General features: G+C 40.6%; 2 protein-coding genes and 1 pseudogene across 7 annotated transcripts in view; 1 reads left to right on the top strand and 2 right to left on the bottom strand.

Annotated features, from left to right (window-relative positions):
- The window catches only part of LOC132497348 (histone H4), a 313717-nt gene that overhangs the window by 100182 nt on the left and 195111 nt on the right, over positions 1-18424 (bottom strand). The window lies entirely within an intron of this gene.
- ZNF322 (zinc finger protein 322) lies at positions 1989-16978 on the top strand. Of its 6 annotated transcripts, XM_060110449.1 has the most exons (5): positions 1989-2273; positions 2854-2936; positions 3070-3158; positions 8039-8242; positions 12620-16978. In XM_060110449.1, exon 5 carries the CDS (start codon positions 12802-12804, stop codon positions 14008-14010), a length of 1209 nt encoding a protein of 402 aa, XP_059966432.1. In that variant the 5' UTR covers positions 1989-2273; positions 2854-2936; positions 3070-3158; positions 8039-8242; positions 12620-12801; the 3' UTR covers positions 14011-16978. The 6 variants fall into 6 exon arrangements, with proteins under 6 accessions (XP_059966432.1, XP_059966433.1, XP_059966430.1 ...); XM_060110450.1 differs by lacking the exon at positions 2854-2936; XM_060110447.1 differs by lacking the exon at positions 8039-8242.
- Positions 8143-9425, bottom strand: LOC132497337 (casein kinase II subunit alpha-like; annotated as a pseudogene).

Here is an 18424-nt window from a genome sequence, read left to right as displayed (position 1 = left end):
ATTTTCCTAATTTTCTGGCTACTCTACCTTATTCTTTATCCTTGTCTCCAGGCTTCCTGTTTTGCTTCTCTCTATATGTAAAACTAAAATAAAATCATCCTTCTAAAGATTTTAAGGTTGGGGATAATTGAGCTACCCCATGAATGGATTCCCATTTCTTACAACATAAAGTCCATTAACTGAAATCACATTAAAACATCTCTGACCTATTTCCCATCTTCCATTCCAGTCCCATCTTCAACTCCTTGCTTCCATTCCAAGCCTCACCTCATGCCCCATGCTCTACAGTCATTTCTGACCCTTTCTCAAACAAGTGCTCCTTCTCTCTGCTCCCACACTACCTTATGTAACTTCTACCTCTATCACACCACTTGCTCTCTCCATAGCAGGCTGTGAACCGTTAGAGGAATGGGACTGAGTCTTTCCTGTCTTTAACTTCCTAATACACAGCATAGTGTCAGGTGAATTGGAAGTGCTCAATAAACATGTGTTGAGTGAATGAAACAATGAATAAAATGAGCTCTTTGCTTGGGTCAATGTATCTTTAAAGAAAAAGCTGGAGTTCAATTCAACAGTTATTGAGACCTTCCTATATACAGTGCAGGAATCAGAACTCAGTACTTTTCCACTATACAGTCACCACTATTGATACAGTCCTATAAGTACAATGATGGCAAGCACAGGCTCTGATATGAATGTTCATATTTCAGCTTCACTGGTTACTAAATGTGTGATTTTGGGCAAGGTACTCAATCTCTTCCTGCACCAGTTTCCTCCTAAGATAAAAATAAACATCTCATAGAATTTTTTTTGAATTTTATTTTATTTATTTTTTTATATATCAGGTTCTTATGAGTTATCCATTTTATACATATTAGTGTATATATGTCAATCCCAATCTCCCAATTCATCACTCATAGAATTTTTGTTACAAGTTAAAGGGATAATACGTGTAAAACGATGAGAACAATGTCTGGAACATATCACATACTCTAAAATTATTAAAATTTATTTCAAATATTAAGAAGGCTCTGGATAGAATATTTGGGCCTTACTTGGAAGTTTTCATTAAAAACAAACATGAAACTAAGCTGCAACTCCTCTGAGGAAGAATTCCAGAATTAGGAACATGATTAGTTAATCTTGAATAAACGACTGTTATGACCCTGATGATGCTCTCACCACTCCCTAAACTCAGTATTTTTCTCCCAATCCAAGTTCTTAGTCTCATTACCCAGCCTTTTGTCCTCTATATTCCTAGTGCTAATCCTTCCCCTTTGATGTCTGAGGGATTTTAGGAAACTTTTTTTTCATTGAACAATTGAGCAAGGGGAGATGTAGATATAGGTATATTTACTTCTCTCTGAAGGAAATCTCATTTCTGCTCCAACCCAAACATAGGTGATTACTTAAGTTGATTCCAGCCCATAAACAATCAGGAAGGACTGGGAAACCTCCTACAATCAGAGCAGTCCTATCCTCCTCTGCAGTTTTCTCTACCCACACAAAGCCAACACTATCCCCCCTTTAAAGCATTTCATTCATCTCTCTGGCCACATCTTGGGTGACGGAGCGCTTCCACCGTGTTTTGGTATCCTCCATTTCTTCCAGATCCTTCGGGGTGTTTTCCACAGGGTCGGTGGCATCCATCTCTTCTGACGCTACTCCTGCCTCGAGTCCTCTTTTAACAGCCTTCAGGAAAGAGAACTTAAGTCGGAAACTGTAAGATAAAGAGGGCTGCTTCTTCTTAGACAACGTGGTAGTGGGGTCCTCTCGTCACCCCCAGACGTCAGTAGCATCAGAAAGGATCCCTAAATAAAGTCGTCGACCGCTCCGCCCCGAAACACCAAGGGCTCCGGAGCGCAGGCGCCCCAGGGCCCCGCCCCCGGTCCAGAGGCTCGGCCCCTATTGGCCCAGAGGCCGGGGGGGGGGTGGACCGCCCCAGTGGTTGAACAGGGGGCGATCATGTGATTCTAGGGGGCGGGGCTGCGCCGGCCGCTTCCCAGCCAGGCTGAAAGGGCTCGGGTAGCCGGCCTTGTCGGCCCTTAAAGAGCCCCCTGGATGGCTTGGCCCCAACTGCCCTCGCCGAGCCACGCAAAGAGGGCTGCTTCTGGTTCTCGTCGGCCTCCCAGGTTGGCTTTCCTTCTTTTCCCGAAGGTGGGCCCTTAGGTTTACCGCCCGGAGCCTGCGGCCGCCGGGAAACCCAAACCCGAGTGTCCGGAGAGTAACCGGAAGTGCCGTCCCAGGCGGAGGCGGCGCCGGCTGCTGCCGTGGTAAGCGCGGCCCGCGGGGCCTGGGAGGGGCATGGCCTGCGGGGCCCAGGGATCGGGGGAGGGGTTCTGCGGGACCGGAGACCCCCTCGGCCTCCGCCTGGTAGGAGCAGCCTCTGGTCCTCGCAACACGGCGACTGAAAGGAGGTCAATGAAAAGTTGAAGGAAGAGAAGCTTAGTGCTATCGTTCCTGGAGATAATAGTAAACACTGCCAGGCACTTTCCTAAGTGATCTAAGTGTATCTTTCACTTTGGGGGGAAAAAAACCCAAAGACGTTGAATGTTCTCCACCCACCGCCCACCCCTATCTTTAAGGCAGAGATTCGTCATGTTGCATCGAATCTGTATGCAGAAAAATCTGGTTTGTTTAATCATTCCATAACCATTTTTGGAAACCGGCATTATATATAGCTTTGTATCATATGCACTTATCAACTGCATCTTGAGGTTTATAGTGGTAGAAGAATGGGTCATTGATCTCAGAAGTTGAGGTAAAAATTGAAACAAGTAGAACAGGACTCAGGGCTTTATTATGAAGTTAAGGTTAGTCATTACCCAGAAGGATTCTCGATGTTTTGTCTAGAGCTGTTTGGGAAGGAACTGATGGCTACCAGTGGCAGGTGCTTCTTGCAAGAGAAAAGAGAATGTAAGGAAAGGTGGGAAGAGGTAAGTTACGGTTGAAAGATACTGACCAGACTGGGGAGTAAATGGAACCAATTTTTAGATGTTCAAGCCTCAGAAAAGTTACAAATTTCACAAAAATTATAAATTTCTACATCATTGATTTTTTTTCCTCTAGGAGAGGGAAGAATTGGGTGTTGTGAATAGTTATGGACTAGAGACCTTTTGGAGCCAAAAGGAAGATAGTCTTGAGTCTTTGTTGTTATGGTAAGTAACATACCAGGCTGTATGTTTCTATATAAACTGAATTTTTGAGGCCAGAGGAGAGGGAAACTGGGGGAGACATAGAGGAATGGGAGAAGATACATGCAAAAAAGATACATGACCCTTTCTTAGCTCCTGAGATAGCAGAGTGCTAAAACCGAGTGCTGTCCTACCAATTTAAGTGTATTTTCTACTCCTTTTCAACAGGCTTATTTACAATAGGCTTTTAGTAATTCCTTTGTGATTGATTTGCAGCCCCCAAAAGGCAGTATGCCCAATGCTTAAGCAGGCCCTGGAGTCAGAAGATGGAGATTTAGATACTGGCTCTGCTACTTACTAGCTGTGAGTTCTTTCGTAGTTATTTAACTGCCCTAAGCATCAGGTTTTCTATCTGTAAGGCGCAAACATTGGTATTCATACCTATTTTACAACCTTGGGAAGATTAAATGAGATAATCCATGTAATCAATGAAAAATAAATGAGGTAATCCCTAGCCTGGGACCTGATACAGTAAGCATTATCTAGTTTTTCAGATAACACTTTATCGACTTTATCTGCCTGTCACGTACATCCTTTAACTATAAGGATAGCCTTGGGCTTTGAAGTTCTGTACTCAGCCTGTTTGCCTATTCTGTGCACTCTGACCCTAGCCATGGAAGAGAGAACCAGTCTTTTCCTAGGAAGAGGTAAGAGAAACCTCTTAGCGAAGGGTACCCTGAAGCTAAGACTTGAAGTATATGTTTGGGTTTGCCAGATGCACCAGCCAGGGCTACTAGCCTAGCCTGTTATATTGCTGCTGAGGCTTAGAGGATGATGGCTCTTTTTTGGTTCTGATATTCATATTTTTCATTCATTCAACAAATGTATTCTAGACGCTAGGAATATTGCAGTGAACAAAAGGCTAAGTCCTAACACTAATGGAAGTTATATTCTAGTAGGAGAGAGAAACAAGTTAACAAATATAAGATATATACCACAAAGTTGGATGGTGATAAGTGCTATGAAGAGAAATATTGTAAAACAGGCTAAGGGGACATAGGTATTTTAGATGAAGTAGTCAGGGTGTACCTCTTTTTGAGGAAATAATTTTCAGTCAGAGACTTGATCGAATAAAGGAGCAAGCTACTTGGGGGAAGAGCATTCTAGGCAGAAGGAGCAAGTGTAAAGATTCTGATGTGTTGTGTGAGGCTGAAGGTAGGGGGAGGTACCGCATTATATACCGCAGTGAAAACTTTAGGTTTTATTCTTAGAGTGGTAGGAAGCAGTTATAGTATTTTGAACTAGGGAAGTGTCATGGATTACTTTAAATTTTGACAGCCAGACTGTATTTTATTTTCTAGGTGCTGACCTCTAAAAGACTTCCTTATTTTTAATTTTTTCCTTATTTTTAATTTCTTTCCTTGGTGCCCTACAGTTGGTTGGCTATTTAGGGCAAATATGATACCCTCGGCTGATAAAATTAGGGAATGTTCTAATTCATTTACCAGGCTATGACCATGCTCAGAATCATTTATTTCCACTCTACTCTCTCTCCTTTTGACCTTAACAGTAATACACATTTTAAAAGACAAAACTCCCATACAGCCACCATCTTAGAGTAGCTATTTGTCTGTATGGATGCATATCTTTACTTAGTTGCGATTCTAAAGTCTTCCTTTTCCTCCTAGCATTTCTCTATAAATGTTTTTCTGGTTTTTGCTTAATCTTCATATTAATCATTAACTGATTATTATTTAGTTAACTATTTTAAATGGATTTTGAACAAGGCTTTGCATAAGAGACAGACACAGAGGATGGGCTCAAGAAATGTTAGTGTTTTTGTGACTGTGAAGATGGAATTAAGAAAATAATAGAACCTACTGTTTATTGAGCATCTCTTGAGACCCAGGCATTGAGCCACGTCCTTTATTGACAGTGTCTCAGTTCCCATGGCAACTCCTTAAGACATGTAATGGTATCTTACTTATTTTATCGAAATTGAAGTTTGAAGCTGAAGGAAGTAACTTACCCAAGTTCTCATAGCTACAAAAGAGCACAGTGGGAATTTGAGCCAAAATCTGATTCCAGAGTTTGAACATTCAGCTTTAACTATCACAATATACAACTCTCAGCTCCCATGTTCTTTTTTTTTAAATTTATATATATATATATATTTTTTTTTTTTTTTAATTTATTTATTTTTGGCTGCATTGGGTCTTCGTTGCTGCACGCTGGCCCTCTCCAGCTGCAGCAAGCGGGGTCTACTCTTCATTGTGGTGCGCAGGCTTCTCATTGTGGTGCACAGGCTTCTCATTGCAGTGACTTCTCCTGTTGCGGAGCATAGGCTCTAGGCATGCAGGCTTCAGTTGTTGTGGCATGCGGGCTCAGTAGTTGTGGCTCGCAGGCTCTAGAGCACAGGCTCAGTAGTTGTGGTGCACGGGCTTAGCTGCTCCATGGCATGTGGGATCCTCCCAGACCAGGGCTCGAACCCATGTCCCCTGCATTGGCAGGTGGACTCTTAACCACTGGGCCACCAGGGAAGCCCTCAGCTCCCATGTTCTTAAAAAACAAAATAACATACATTTAAATTTTGAAGTAATTTCAGATTTACAAAAAAGTTGTAAAATAATATAAAGAATACGCATACAGCCTTCACCCACAGTCCCTAAATGTTTACCTTTTACTATGTTTTATGAGTCTGTCTATACTAATTTCTCTATACATACATGTACCTATATGTACATTTTTTCTGAACCTTTTGAGAGTAAGTTATAGATATAATACCTCATCTCAAACTATGAGAATTAAGCCCTAAAGTCCTAAGACATGCTAAGCCCTGAAGTAATAGGTATGCAATGAATTAACTTCTCTCCCATGTGTGTTCAGTGCTACTAGCTACATGCCATCCTTGGGAGAATTGAAAAAAATAGTTACTCAAGTCATTTTCTGTAGGGCTTTGTTCTTTGCCAGAACTCTAGTTGAGAAAGCCTGTCCTAAATACTCAATTGTTTTATTCCCTGAAGACAAGGCTATTCTCTTATATTATCATTACAGTTATCACAGTCAAAAAATTAACATTCATATAATACTATTATCTGATCGCCAGACATTATTGGAGTTTAGCCAGTTGTTCCACTAACGTCCTTTGTAGGAAAAGAAAAATAAGTTTTTTTTGTTATCCAGGATCCATTCCACTATCACCCATTTCATTTAATTGTCATGTCTTTATTGTGGAACATATCCTCAGACTTTGTCTTTAGACTTTTTTTTTTTTTTTTTTAAGTTTAGGCCATTTATTTGGCAGAATTTTCCTCAATTTGGGTTTGTCTGATGTTTCCTCATAATTAGATTCCGGTTAAACATTTTTGGCAAGATAGCACAGAAGTGATGTTCTTTTCTTCTCTTTGCATCATATTAGGAGGCAGCTATATATCTTGTTACTGGTGGTGTTAACTCTGATCATTTGGTTAAGGTGGTGTCTTCCAGGTTTCTATACTGTGAAGTTACTTTTTTGGTCTTTGTAATTATTAAATATCTAGTGGGGAGATATATTCAGATTGTGTAAATATCCTGATTCTCATAAAACTTTCATCCACTATATTTTTGCCTGAAACATTTGTTACTCTTCATTGGACATGTGATGTTTTTAATTCCATCATTTATTCTACATTTAATTGTTGGCTTTTTTAATATAAGAAAAAACTTTCCCTTCTCGCTCACTATTTATTCACTTTTTTTTTGGATAAATAAAACCAAATGTTTATTTACACTAAAGAATTCCAACACTGGATCTTTCACATATGAAGGACAAAGTATTATATATATACAGACGGCAAGGGGTGGCAGGGCTGTAACAAGAGAGTTTAGTTTTCCCACAATTCCAGGTCTACCATTTCAGTTTCACTGAAGATAGTGGCTCTGCTCCTACCTCTCAGGTACATTTACAAGACTGAGGGGCAGGTCTGCTCAATGGATGGCATGTGAGGGAAGGGGAAGTAGGAGGAAAAGAAGGTAGAAAGCTTAAAATAAAATGCAGTGGCCACATCTCTCATTAGCTCTTCAAGAGTTGCTAGCATGAAACCAACATAGACAGTGTTTTTTTCTTTTGTAAAAAGCAATTTCTTTTGTAAAAAGTAATTATACCCAGTAACTAACTGAATTCAAAAGGACCAAGTCAAAGAAAACTGAAAAAGGTTTTGCCTTCCCCCTCCTACCAGCTATAGAGCATGCTGGGAGATGAAAGGGGAGAGGACCGAGGTAAGGAGCCTGGGAGGGACGGTATTAAAGTTTTAAACTGAACTGAAACTAAATTATAAGTGAGTTGCATTTAGGTTAGGTCAATAAGACATGATTCATACTGAACAGACGTTTTCAGGACCTGTCTGCACTTTGGGTAGATTTTCAGCATCTCAGTGTAACATATTTCAGTGTAAGACGTATTTCCACTAGATTCACCAGTATAACCCCACTGAAGCACTTTTGGAGTAAAGTGATATAAGTGACTAGCAGTACACTGCTCTTATAGGTTGGGTCCTTCCTTCTTCCTTCCTTCCCACCTCGCTTCAAGAAGCTACATTTTTGTAATCTCTGGAGGAGAGCGTGAAATACAAACCCCTCAAAATGTGGAATGGTAAGGGAGCAATGGTGGGCATGGGAAGAAATCTCCACCCAAACGCAACAGCCAGAATTGAGGCTGGTTTATCTTTGTTCTTTAGTGATAAGGAACTGAATTTGGAAGGGGAGAAAAAAAATTTGTCTGTGAAATATTCCACCTGCAGATAATTTTTCAGGGAATCCCCTGAATTATGAAAAGTTCGAGTTAAAAAAAAAGAAAGAGAAAAAAAGGAATATCAGCCTGTTGTAATTTTTTTTTTTTTATGAATGAACTACTATAAATCCACAAGCAACGGTTCAGACACGGTGCTTCGGTTCAGACACGGTGCTTCGGAAGTATTTCACTCCTCCCCGCCAGGCGCAAGCTGCATCAAGGGAGTGAGTGGAATCCCCAACCTCTGCTCAGGCATCAGGAGACAGAAGGGGCCATTACTGCTGAGCGCCAGCGGCAGCTGGAACAGGCATCCCGAGGGGGTTGGCAGCAGCAATCACTGGTGAGCCTGCCTGAGGTCTAAGGGGTGAAAGGGTTGGCACTGAAGAAATCCCTGACATCATATTGGTGCTGCTGACAGGCATACTGCCCCCTGGCATGCTAGATGAGCCCATTCGAGCCTGGTCCTTCACAACAGTGTAAAAATAGGGGTGCTCCATGGCCTCTCTTGCAATGAGCCATGACTGGTGGTCGTACCACAGCAGCTTGTCCAAGAAATCCAAGGCCTCAGGGCTGACAAGGTGCTGGTTTTCACTGTGGACAAAGCGTTCCCATCGCTTACAGGAATGTCTGCCCAAGATATCGTTAAAACGTGGATCTAATTGAATGTTGTATTTGTCAATATAGTCAGATAAATTTTCTGTCCCCAGAACCTTGGCTGTCCTCATCAACTGATCATAATTGTCATGTTCATGGAAAAATGGCTCCTTCCGGAAGATCACACTTGCCACCATACAACCCAAGCTCCACATATCCAAACTATAATCATACATCTGATAGTCTACAAGTAGCTCAGAACCTTTGAAATATCGGGAAGCAACTCGGACGTTATGTTCTTGGCCAGGATGGTAAAACTCAGCCAAACCCCAGTCTATTAGCTGTAGCTTTCTGTGCTCATGATCAATCATGACATTATGGGGCTTTACATCTCTCTGCATAATCCCCATGCTGTGACAATAATCCAGGGCCTTCAGAATCTCATACATGTAAAATCAAATATCATAGTCCGTTAACATCTGGTACAATTGCTTGAAATCTGTGTTGTTTACGTGTTCAAAAACCAAGGCAGGTGTTCGTGACACAGGGTCTTTTACAATGTCTGCCAGTGTGATGATGTTGGGACCGCTTCACAAATTCTCCAAAATCTTTATTTCACGCTTGATTTTCTTCTTCTTTACTGGCTTGAGAATTTTAACAACAACTTTTTCATTATTTGTGATGTTGATGACTTCAAATACTTCACTGTATTTACCCCGGCCTAATTTTCTAACCAGCTGGTAGTCATCTTGATTTCCCCATTCCACCACATGTGACTTGTAATCCCAGTACTCTTGGGGTCTGTGCGTATTAGCATCAGTGTAAACTCTGGCCCTGTTTGGCACGGGTCCCGACATGTCAGACAGGTTGGCGGACAGAGCTGGACTTGACGTTTGGAGAGATGACAGTCACTGTGTTGAGAGGCAGCTGGGGGTAAGAGCTTGTTTCAGAACTGTTTTCTTCAAACTGTGGTGGAAGTTGCAGTGGCGGCGGACGCTCTCCCCTCTCTTCATACAGACAATATGGCAGCGGCGGACCATTTATTCACTTTTTAAATGAGTATGGATTCATGGATTCTTATTGTGTTACTAATTTATCACTATCATTATTTATTTTGATGTTGTTTGTTCCTGATTTGTATAGTGGCAGCCCCTTCAGCCTGGCTCCTGGGTCCTCTTGGCATATTGTCACCACTTTTTTTTTTTTTTTTTTTTTTTTTTGCGGTACGCGAGCCTCTCACTGCTGTGGCCTCTCCCTGTGCTCCGGACGCACAGGCCCAATGGCTCACGGGCCCAGCCACTCCGTGGCATGTGGGACCCTCCCAGACCAGGGCATGAACCCATGTCCCCTGCATCAGCAGGCAGACTCTCAACCACTGCGCCACCAGGGAAGCCCTGTCACCACTTTTTGAGCACTTCCTTATTTTCTGACACAACAAGATGCTCCAGGTTCATCTTGTACTTTCTAAACCCTGGAATTAGCCATTTCTCCAGTGAGCCTTGATTCCTTTCAGTGAGAAATGGTGTTTAGAAACCACGCTCTAAGTGCTTGGTGTGCTCATTACTACTGGGATTTCATCGTTTCTGTGACCTCACAGCTAGACATTAGTAGAAAAAAAAGCACCCACCTTCACACATACACACATTTCTATTTTTTCTGTATATACTTAAAAACCTTGACCTCATACTGATACTTCTAATTCCAGTTAAACACTACAGGTGCAGAGTTCATTGTAGCCTTTCCCTTTTCTGTGTTTGTAACCCCCTTCGCTGACAGTGAAGCATCTGGGTGCCGTTATATTTATTTATTTGTTCATTCCTAGGCTATACATTAAGTAGTGAACCTTTTCCACTCTGGGGGAAAACTCCTACTAATTAGAGTTCAGTAATTGTTTATAGTCCTTTTTATCTTTAGTTTGCGTTTATATAATCCTAATACTGTATTATAAAGTTATTTACTTTTCCCCCTCCTGGGTGGTTTTGTTATTAATTTGAAATACAGACTTGTTTGTTTTTATTTGTATTCCATTTTAATTTTTTTCTCCCCCAGCTTTTCTATTTATTTATGTATTTATGTATTTGTTGAATATGTGAAATGTAACAGTTTAAAAAGTAAAAATGTGTGTTTTACAAAAATGTATATACTAACAGAAGTATGACTCGCTTTCCATCCACCCTTTGGTACCAATTTCATTTTCCAGTCCTTTTGATCCCATTTACACCTACCTTGTGATGATAACCAAACTCATTAGTTTCTTCTTTTCTGAGTTTCTTTTTGTCCAAATGAATAGATATATGTGTAGTTTCTTACTTCTACTTAATTCTTACACAAAATGCAGCATACTGTTTTACACCGCTGCTTTCTAAAATTTATGGTTTATCCTAGAAATTGCTCCACATCAATTCATAAAGGTTATCTTCACCCAGTTTTACAGCTACATAGTACCTCATTGTACGTGAACATACCTCCTCTGTGCCAGGCACTGTCCCAGGTGCTAGGGAAACAGCAGCAAATGAAATGAACTAAAATCCTTGTCCTTTAGGGGCTTACATTCTATGGAGAAAAATAAAACAGGAAAGGAGAGAAGGAGTGTTGTATGTGTGGGTCAGCTGGGGTGGAGGTGTGTCGTAATTTAAAATAGGATGGTCAGTCAGGCCTTACTGAGACTATGACAGCTTACCAAAGATTTGAGTGAGGTGAGAGAGGGAGCCTTGAAGATCGAAAGGAAGAGCACTTTAGCAGGGAGAGACTACAAGTACAAAGACCTTGAAATGGGAATGGACCTGGCTTGTTTGAACAACAGCAAGGAGGCCAAGGTGACTATCTTGCAGTACACACGAGAAGAGCAGGGAAGTGTGTCGGAGTGGTAACTAGGAGTCAGATTTCCTAGGAACTGCTAGGTTCTAATAGGAGCAGTTTTGGTGGAGTGGTGAGGGTATTTGATTGGAGTATGTTTCAGAAACCTTGGAAGATAAGAATTAAAGACAATAAACAGATTGATTTCTTTTGAGGAATTTTGCTGTAAAGAGAAACAGAAGTGAGACAATAGCTCGAGCGTGAGGTGGTTGAGAGAAGTTTCTTGTTAGTGCTTTGGTTTTAGGAGAGACGTAACAGCTAGTTTGCTGATTAGTGTGATCCAGTAGGAAAGAACAAATTGATATTGCAGGAGAGAGAGGATAGAATTGCAGGAGTGATGTCTTTGTGGCAAAAAGGGGTGGAATCCAGTACACCAATGGACAGGTTGTCCTTAGATTGAGCAGGGGCAGTTTGTTATCCATGGTAACAGAAGGAAAGATGGAGAGTGCATGACCACCTTGGAAGAGGTTGGTTGATGTGGTGAGAGCATGTGGAAGTGTTTTATGTTTTTGGTTTTTGGCTTCCTTAGATTTTCTCAGTAAAATAGGAAGCAAAGTCATCCTATTTTTTTTTATCAGCAGTAAGTTGGGATTTTTCTTTTTGAGCAAGGTTTGTGCTCATACGACCATATCAAAGCAGACTCTTAGGCCCCTTTGCCATAATAATAGTTATTATAATAGCTAACACAGAGTACTTACCATGAGATAGATCGTGATTAATTTATTATTCAACTCAGTGATCTGAGGTAATTTCCATCATTAATCCATTTTATAGATGAGGAAACTACGTACAGAGTGATTAAGTAACTTGCCTGACATCACACAGCTAGGATGATAGTCATAGAAACTTACTTTCTCTGTCTTTGCACTGGGAATTCTAATGATCATTAACCATTTTCCTCCAAACCTTACTACAGAAAGGACTGCACAGATATTCATAGCCCCTTTTGGATTGTTTTCTTCATGAGCAGGCGTACTAATTATTAGGCGTCTTGATTATTCAGTTGAACCAAGGGAAGAGGAGGAATCCTGGTTTTGAGATCACCTGAGCTCATTAAAGAAACAATTCTTTCTGGTACTTGCCCTGTATGTGTTGCTGATTGGTTTTATACTAGTAAAGAGGAAAACTAACTGCTTTCAACCCCTGTAAAACCTAGAGCACTTGTGGACTTTGATGCAGAAATTCTGTCTTTTTTGCAGCAATTTTAATTTTGAGCATTTTTTCTGAGTTAAAGGAATATAAATAATAATTCTTCTTTGTTTCACAGGGTTGGAGATACCAAGTAAAGAATTAGTATATATGATGCTGGAAACTTGCAGAGAGGAGCTGCTCATGACTGAAAGGCCTAAAACAGATGTATCTTTCAAGTTCTCATCGAGAGAATGACTGTGAAGAAAATGATGGGTCAGGAAGACCAGTGGAAAACTCCCTAGGAGAGAGCCATAGAAAATGTACACTTCAGAAGAGAGGTATAATCAGAGAACTCAAAAAAGGAAAATATATCATGTATGCCCTCAGAAGGGTAAAAAGATTTTTATTCATGTGCATGAGATTGCTCAAATAGATGATCATATATACCAGTGCCTTGAACGTGAGCAAAATTTCTGTGAAAACTTAGCTCTTATTATGTGTGAGAGAACCCATACAGGGGAGAAACCTTATAGATGTGATATGTGTGAGAAAACCTTCATCCAAAGCTCAGATCTTATTTCACACCAGAGGATCCACAATTATGAGAAACCTTATAAATGTAGCAAATGTGAGAAGAGCTTTTGGCACCACTTAGCCCTTTCAGGACACCAGAGAACACATGCAGGTAAAAAATTCTATACATGTGATATTTGTGGCAAGAAATTTGGTCAGAGCTCTGATCTGCTTGTCCACCAGCGAAGCCATACAGGCGAGAAACCGTATCTATGTAGTGAGTGTGACAAATGCTTCAGCCGAAGTACAAACCTTATAAGACACCGAAGAACTCACACAGGTGAGAAACCATTTAAGTGTCTGGAGTGTGAAAAAGCTTTTAGTGGGAAATCAGATCTTATTAGCCACCAGAGAACTCATACTGGTGAAAGGCCCTACAAATGTAATAAGTGTGAGAAAAGTTACCGACACCGTTCAGCCTTCATTGTTCATAAAAGAGTTCATACTGGGGAGAAGCCCTATAAGTGTGGTGCCTGTGAGAAATGCTTTGGCCAGAAATCAGACCTTATTGTACACCAGAGAGTCCACACAGGTGAGAAGCCGTATAAATGCTTAGAATGTATGCGAAGTTTTACTCGGAGCGCCAACCTAATCAGGCACCAGGCAACTCACACTCACACTTTTAAATGCCTGGAATATGAGAAAAGTTTCAACTGTAGTTCAGACCTTATTGTGCATCAAAGAATTCACATGGAAGAGAAACCACATCAGTGGTCTGCATGTGAGAGTGGCTTCCTCCTGGGCATGGACTTTGTTGCCCAACAGAAAATGAGAACTCAGACAGAGGAGCTGCATTATAAATACGGTGTCTGTGATAAAAGCTTTCACCAGAGCTCAGCACTTCTTCAACATCAGACAATCCACATCGGTGAAAAACCATATATCTGTGATGTGGGTGAAAAAGGTCTTGAGCTCAGCCCTCCCCGTGCATCAGAAGCCTCACAAATGTCTTGACCAGACAAGAAGTAATAATGCCATAAAAAATGTATTTACAATGTAAGAGAACTCCTTAAGATGAAGAACTCTTAAGCAAATCTCAGACTTTCCTCAGAGCTCAGATTTCACTGGGGACCAGAGAATCTGCAATTGTAGGAAGTTGAGAAATGGTTTGCCCAGAGAGCTGTCCTTACAGAAGCTTATCAACCACTCCAATGCGAAACCTTACAAATGCTCTGAGTTTGGGAAAACCTTTAGTCCAAGCTTGTATCTGATCACCCACAAGAGGATTCATACAGGTGGGAAACCTTACAGATTTGTTGAATGTGAGAAAGCTTTCTAGCAATGGTCACCTCTTCTCATTCCAAGAGAATTCACATTGGTGGACAGCATTTTTAATACCCTGTGTCAACAGTGCTTCAGAGAGTGTGCACATTTCATTGGACGTCAGAACGCCCCACTGGGAAGAGACCCCCACAAGTGTGAAGAAATCTTCTAACAGAACTATGACTTTCTTACCTATCAGAGAAGCCATACAGGTGAAAATTTCTATATTTGCCTTGAAGGTGGCAAAAGCATTAGGTGGAGAGCCTTCTTGGGTTTGCACCCCCCCCCCAAAAAAAAAATCTGAGGAAAGACCTTATGAATTCTCTGAATGAGAAAAGCTTCTGTCAGTGATCGGTTTTTGTGGTATACTGGGGAACTCACATAAGTGAAAAACCCTATAAATAACCTTGAGTCTAAAAAAAAGCCTTGCAGGAAATCCCTACCTTATTGCGCCCCAAAGACCCTACTCTGCAGATAATTTTGTTCTAGTAAGAGATCTAACTGTGGACTATGTACATTTAATAGGTATGAGAACAACTGTTCTCATAGTTGACTCATATAGTAGAGATGACTTTTAATGAGTCAATATGTAAACTGTTTTTTTTTTTTTTAGATACCCAGAAACTTTTTCTGCAAGGAGCTAGGGCAGGTCAGAGTAGGCCTGATGGGAAACTCAGGTAAAGATGCTTTTCTTTTATCTGAACCACTTAATGATTGCTTTACTTTCAGTTTTTTAAATTTGGAACTCCAATAAAGGAAAGGACTGTAACCTTGAGAGAGAAGGTGTGGCATGTGTTACTGTTGGGGGAAAGAAGTACATTTACTTTGCCTCTGTCGAGTTTGTAAGTCTTGGCTGGAATGGGGACTAGTGTGTTGATAGCAGCGTGGGAACCTTTTGCTGGTTGTGTAAAAAACTAAGCAGCTAGGGAGTAGTTATCATAGATCAAAACTCTTCCCAAGGCTTCCCCTTTGGAGGGCCAACCTCATAACGAGGTAGAATACTCAGCTTTTTACTTGTGAGTTGAGGCATACCCTTACAAGTTTCCTTTCCCTAAAATCTTTCAGATTATTACTGGTACTTGCAGTTTCAGCTTTAGAGATTCATTTCTTCTCAACTCAGATGCACGTTCCAGGATAATCGTTACGATTTTTGCTAGTACCCATACTTTTGTGACTTCATTTATCATGTTTCTTTCAATGGTAAGATATCTTCATCAGCTCCTTGCAAAATAATTAAGAGAAAGCTGAAAGAAAGGTTTAAGCCTGAGTAGGCACAGAGTAGAACACATAATGATGCATTATTAGCGGAGAAGCTAGACTTTGATTTAGAGAATCGTGACTCAAAAGCTGGGGGTTTTTTTTTTTTTTTTTCCACTCCATTATCCTGCTGTTTATAACAAATCAAGCCACATAATGACATGCCTTTCATTTACTTCGGTTCTGCCAAGGAAAGAGAATACTTTTTATTCCCAGGGAAAAGACTGCAATCACCACAATATAAGGTATATATTTCGCTTGTAATGTAGGATTCTAAATGCTAGAAGGGGAAAGTAGTTGGCAGATTCATCAGAGGTTTAAGGATAAGCACTTACCTCCAACTTAACAGGATAATTATGATTACCTTTAATATTCTCCAGAAATACTCTAATTAATCCAGGGATCTGTAAGTGGACACTTCTGAGGTTTTTTCCTTCCCTCAGATAAAATGACATTTAATATAAATACTTAAAACTTCTACAGTATTTGGGACTGTAGACTTGGTGAATAAGTATTTTGAGTCCTCTGGTTTATCTTAGCAAATCCTGAACTCCAGAGAGCGTTGGTGTTCGGACTCATGGCGGTGGCCAACTCTTGCACTGCCACCTTGTGTTTGGCTCTCAGCTCTGATCCTGATGACTGGTTGATGACCTTGATAATCTTAGGGTCAGAGGATATAACTCATAGTGATAATAAGGAATCTGATTCTAGGGTGTTTTTTTCTTCTTTTAGAAAACAGGTCCTGGAAGTTTATTTGATCTGATGTATTTTAGTAATTTTCCTAAATAGCTCTTATACCATAAAAAGTTGCTCGGTGTGATAAAACACACAAGATGTATTTGTTTCTCTTTGGTGAAAATCATGCCTATCACTAGTATATGTTTGACAATTGTAATTCTTAAAATAGTATTGGGTGTATGGCTTGGTGGTGATGAAAATTAGTCCTTATGGCTACTTGTTAGTCATTAGAGAGAACTTGGAGAAGGGAACAGAGTTTGTATCTTTGGCAGGGCAGTGACTTGCCCCTTCTTTCAACTAATCTTCCTGGTAATTGTCTCTAGTCTTTAAGTAAATTAAGAATGGACCATCCCTCAGACAGAGAACTTTGGGGGTATGAAACAGGTCTGAGGGCTTTTAACCATGGCGGGGAAAAGGTGTTGGTATTGCTCATATAGAATAACCTGAGGTTGGAAAGGACCACTTGGGAGCCTGTAACCAAAACTAGAAGGTAACTTCTGGGATGGATGGAGGTTCTCTTGAAACAGTGCCAACCTAAATCTACCTCAGGTAAGTAGTCAGAGTGACTTTTTCAAGATTTCAGACCAAACGAGACACTTGTATTCAGTCAATGTATTCCTATGCTTTAATGTTTTTGTTTTCCCTTAATTCTTAAATAAAAACATTGTTCTGAAAACTCCATTTTTGTCTCCACTGTACTAAGAAAAAGCATTTCCCCTACACTTGCGTTAGAATAAAGCAGATGTTCAGGAATCCTTTCACAGTGTATACGTATATCAAACTGTCATAGTGTACACTTTAAATACCTTACAATTTTATTTGTCAGTTATATATCAGTAAAGCTGGGGGAGAAAGGAATAAAGTGGATATTCATGTGACCCTTTGGCCTGGTGGTGATGATAGCCATTGGACCATCTCTAGAATTCCAAGATTTTTTTTTAAGAATTCCAGGAATTTTTGATGCTAAGGCAAATAATGAATGGAAACCTGGAAGGAATTATTGTCTTTGCTCTGCTGTAGGCATTGGATCTTTTTGGAGCCTCCCCATTGCATTACATACGGAGTACAGGGAGGAGTAATAGCTTAAACTGACCGTACTTGGGACTAAAATTCAGAAACAACAAAACTGTCTGTCTACACCCTCAAAATAAAGGACAATTTTGAATTTTCAATTCCCAGTGGAATTCATGTATGACTCCAGTTCTACCTCTTGTCACCTCATCTTATCATTTGTTGGAGTGGGGCAAAGGAGATGGTGTAAAAATGGTGGCACTGATGTACCTCCCATTATGAAGTTTGCCCCAGTTTACATCTATTTGCTCTGCCACAGAATAGGTCCCAGCGTTTTAAGTGGCTCTCATTGCATTGTGGGAAAAGAATAAGAGTTAAGACAATTTGGATGGATGAAAAGGGGAAGGGAAAATGGTACAATTTCAAGTTTTGTTTTTTCTTTTGACATAAAGTGGTGTGGCTAGAACAAGGCCTGTGGCCTTCACGCTTATCCCCCCGCTTAAAGTGATGCTACATCCCAACGTTTAGCTGGGCTGTGGGGAGAAATATTTCTGGGAAAAACACTAGTCACATCCCTTACAAGTAATTAGAAGAGAAATAGTGCCACACTCGGGTAGAGGAAGGAAAAGGTGCCTCCCAGTACACGTGTATGCCACAAGAGTTTCTTGAAAGAGTTCTTCACATTGCTTCCTGATGGGCTGGGGAGGACTTGTATGCAACTGAAGCTTTCTTGTTTCATGCCCAAAATATTAGTTTGTGTCATTACCCAAGCAGAGATTTGGACTTTAAAGTGAGGGAGGCTGAAGGCAGTTAACCCTTGCAGAGAGAATCCTTTTTCCATCTGGCACAGGACACGTTAAAAATAGGGGTATAGGAATCCAACTCTGAGTAGTAACTGATAACATCAAATAATTGGTAATTAGTGAAGAAAAGAGAAGACTTGGAGTAACTCCTGTTGTTTATCTTTTATACCCACTTTCAAATTCTCTGCAACCCTCTTGTATCCAGGAACCTTGGTCTTAATTGCCTGGCTCAGAAATTTGCATTAATGTATCTGAAAATGAGAAGTCTTTTATATGGAATTCTAAGTGGACCTCCT

Source organism: Mesoplodon densirostris, chromosome 10, assembly GCF_025265405.1.
Source record: "Mesoplodon densirostris isolate mMesDen1 chromosome 10, mMesDen1 primary haplotype, whole genome shotgun sequence".
Taxonomy (NCBI): Eukaryota; Metazoa; Chordata; class Mammalia; order Artiodactyla; family Ziphiidae; genus Mesoplodon; species Mesoplodon densirostris.
Note: the sequence above shows the minus strand (reverse complement) of the source record. Positions and strands in the feature narration are given on the sequence as shown.

Excerpts from the sequence above, each read along its gene's own strand:
- ZNF322 (XM_060110453.1), top strand. The coding sequence starts at position 12,802 with ATGTACACTTCAGAAGAGAGGTATAATCAGAGAACTCAAAAAAGGAAA.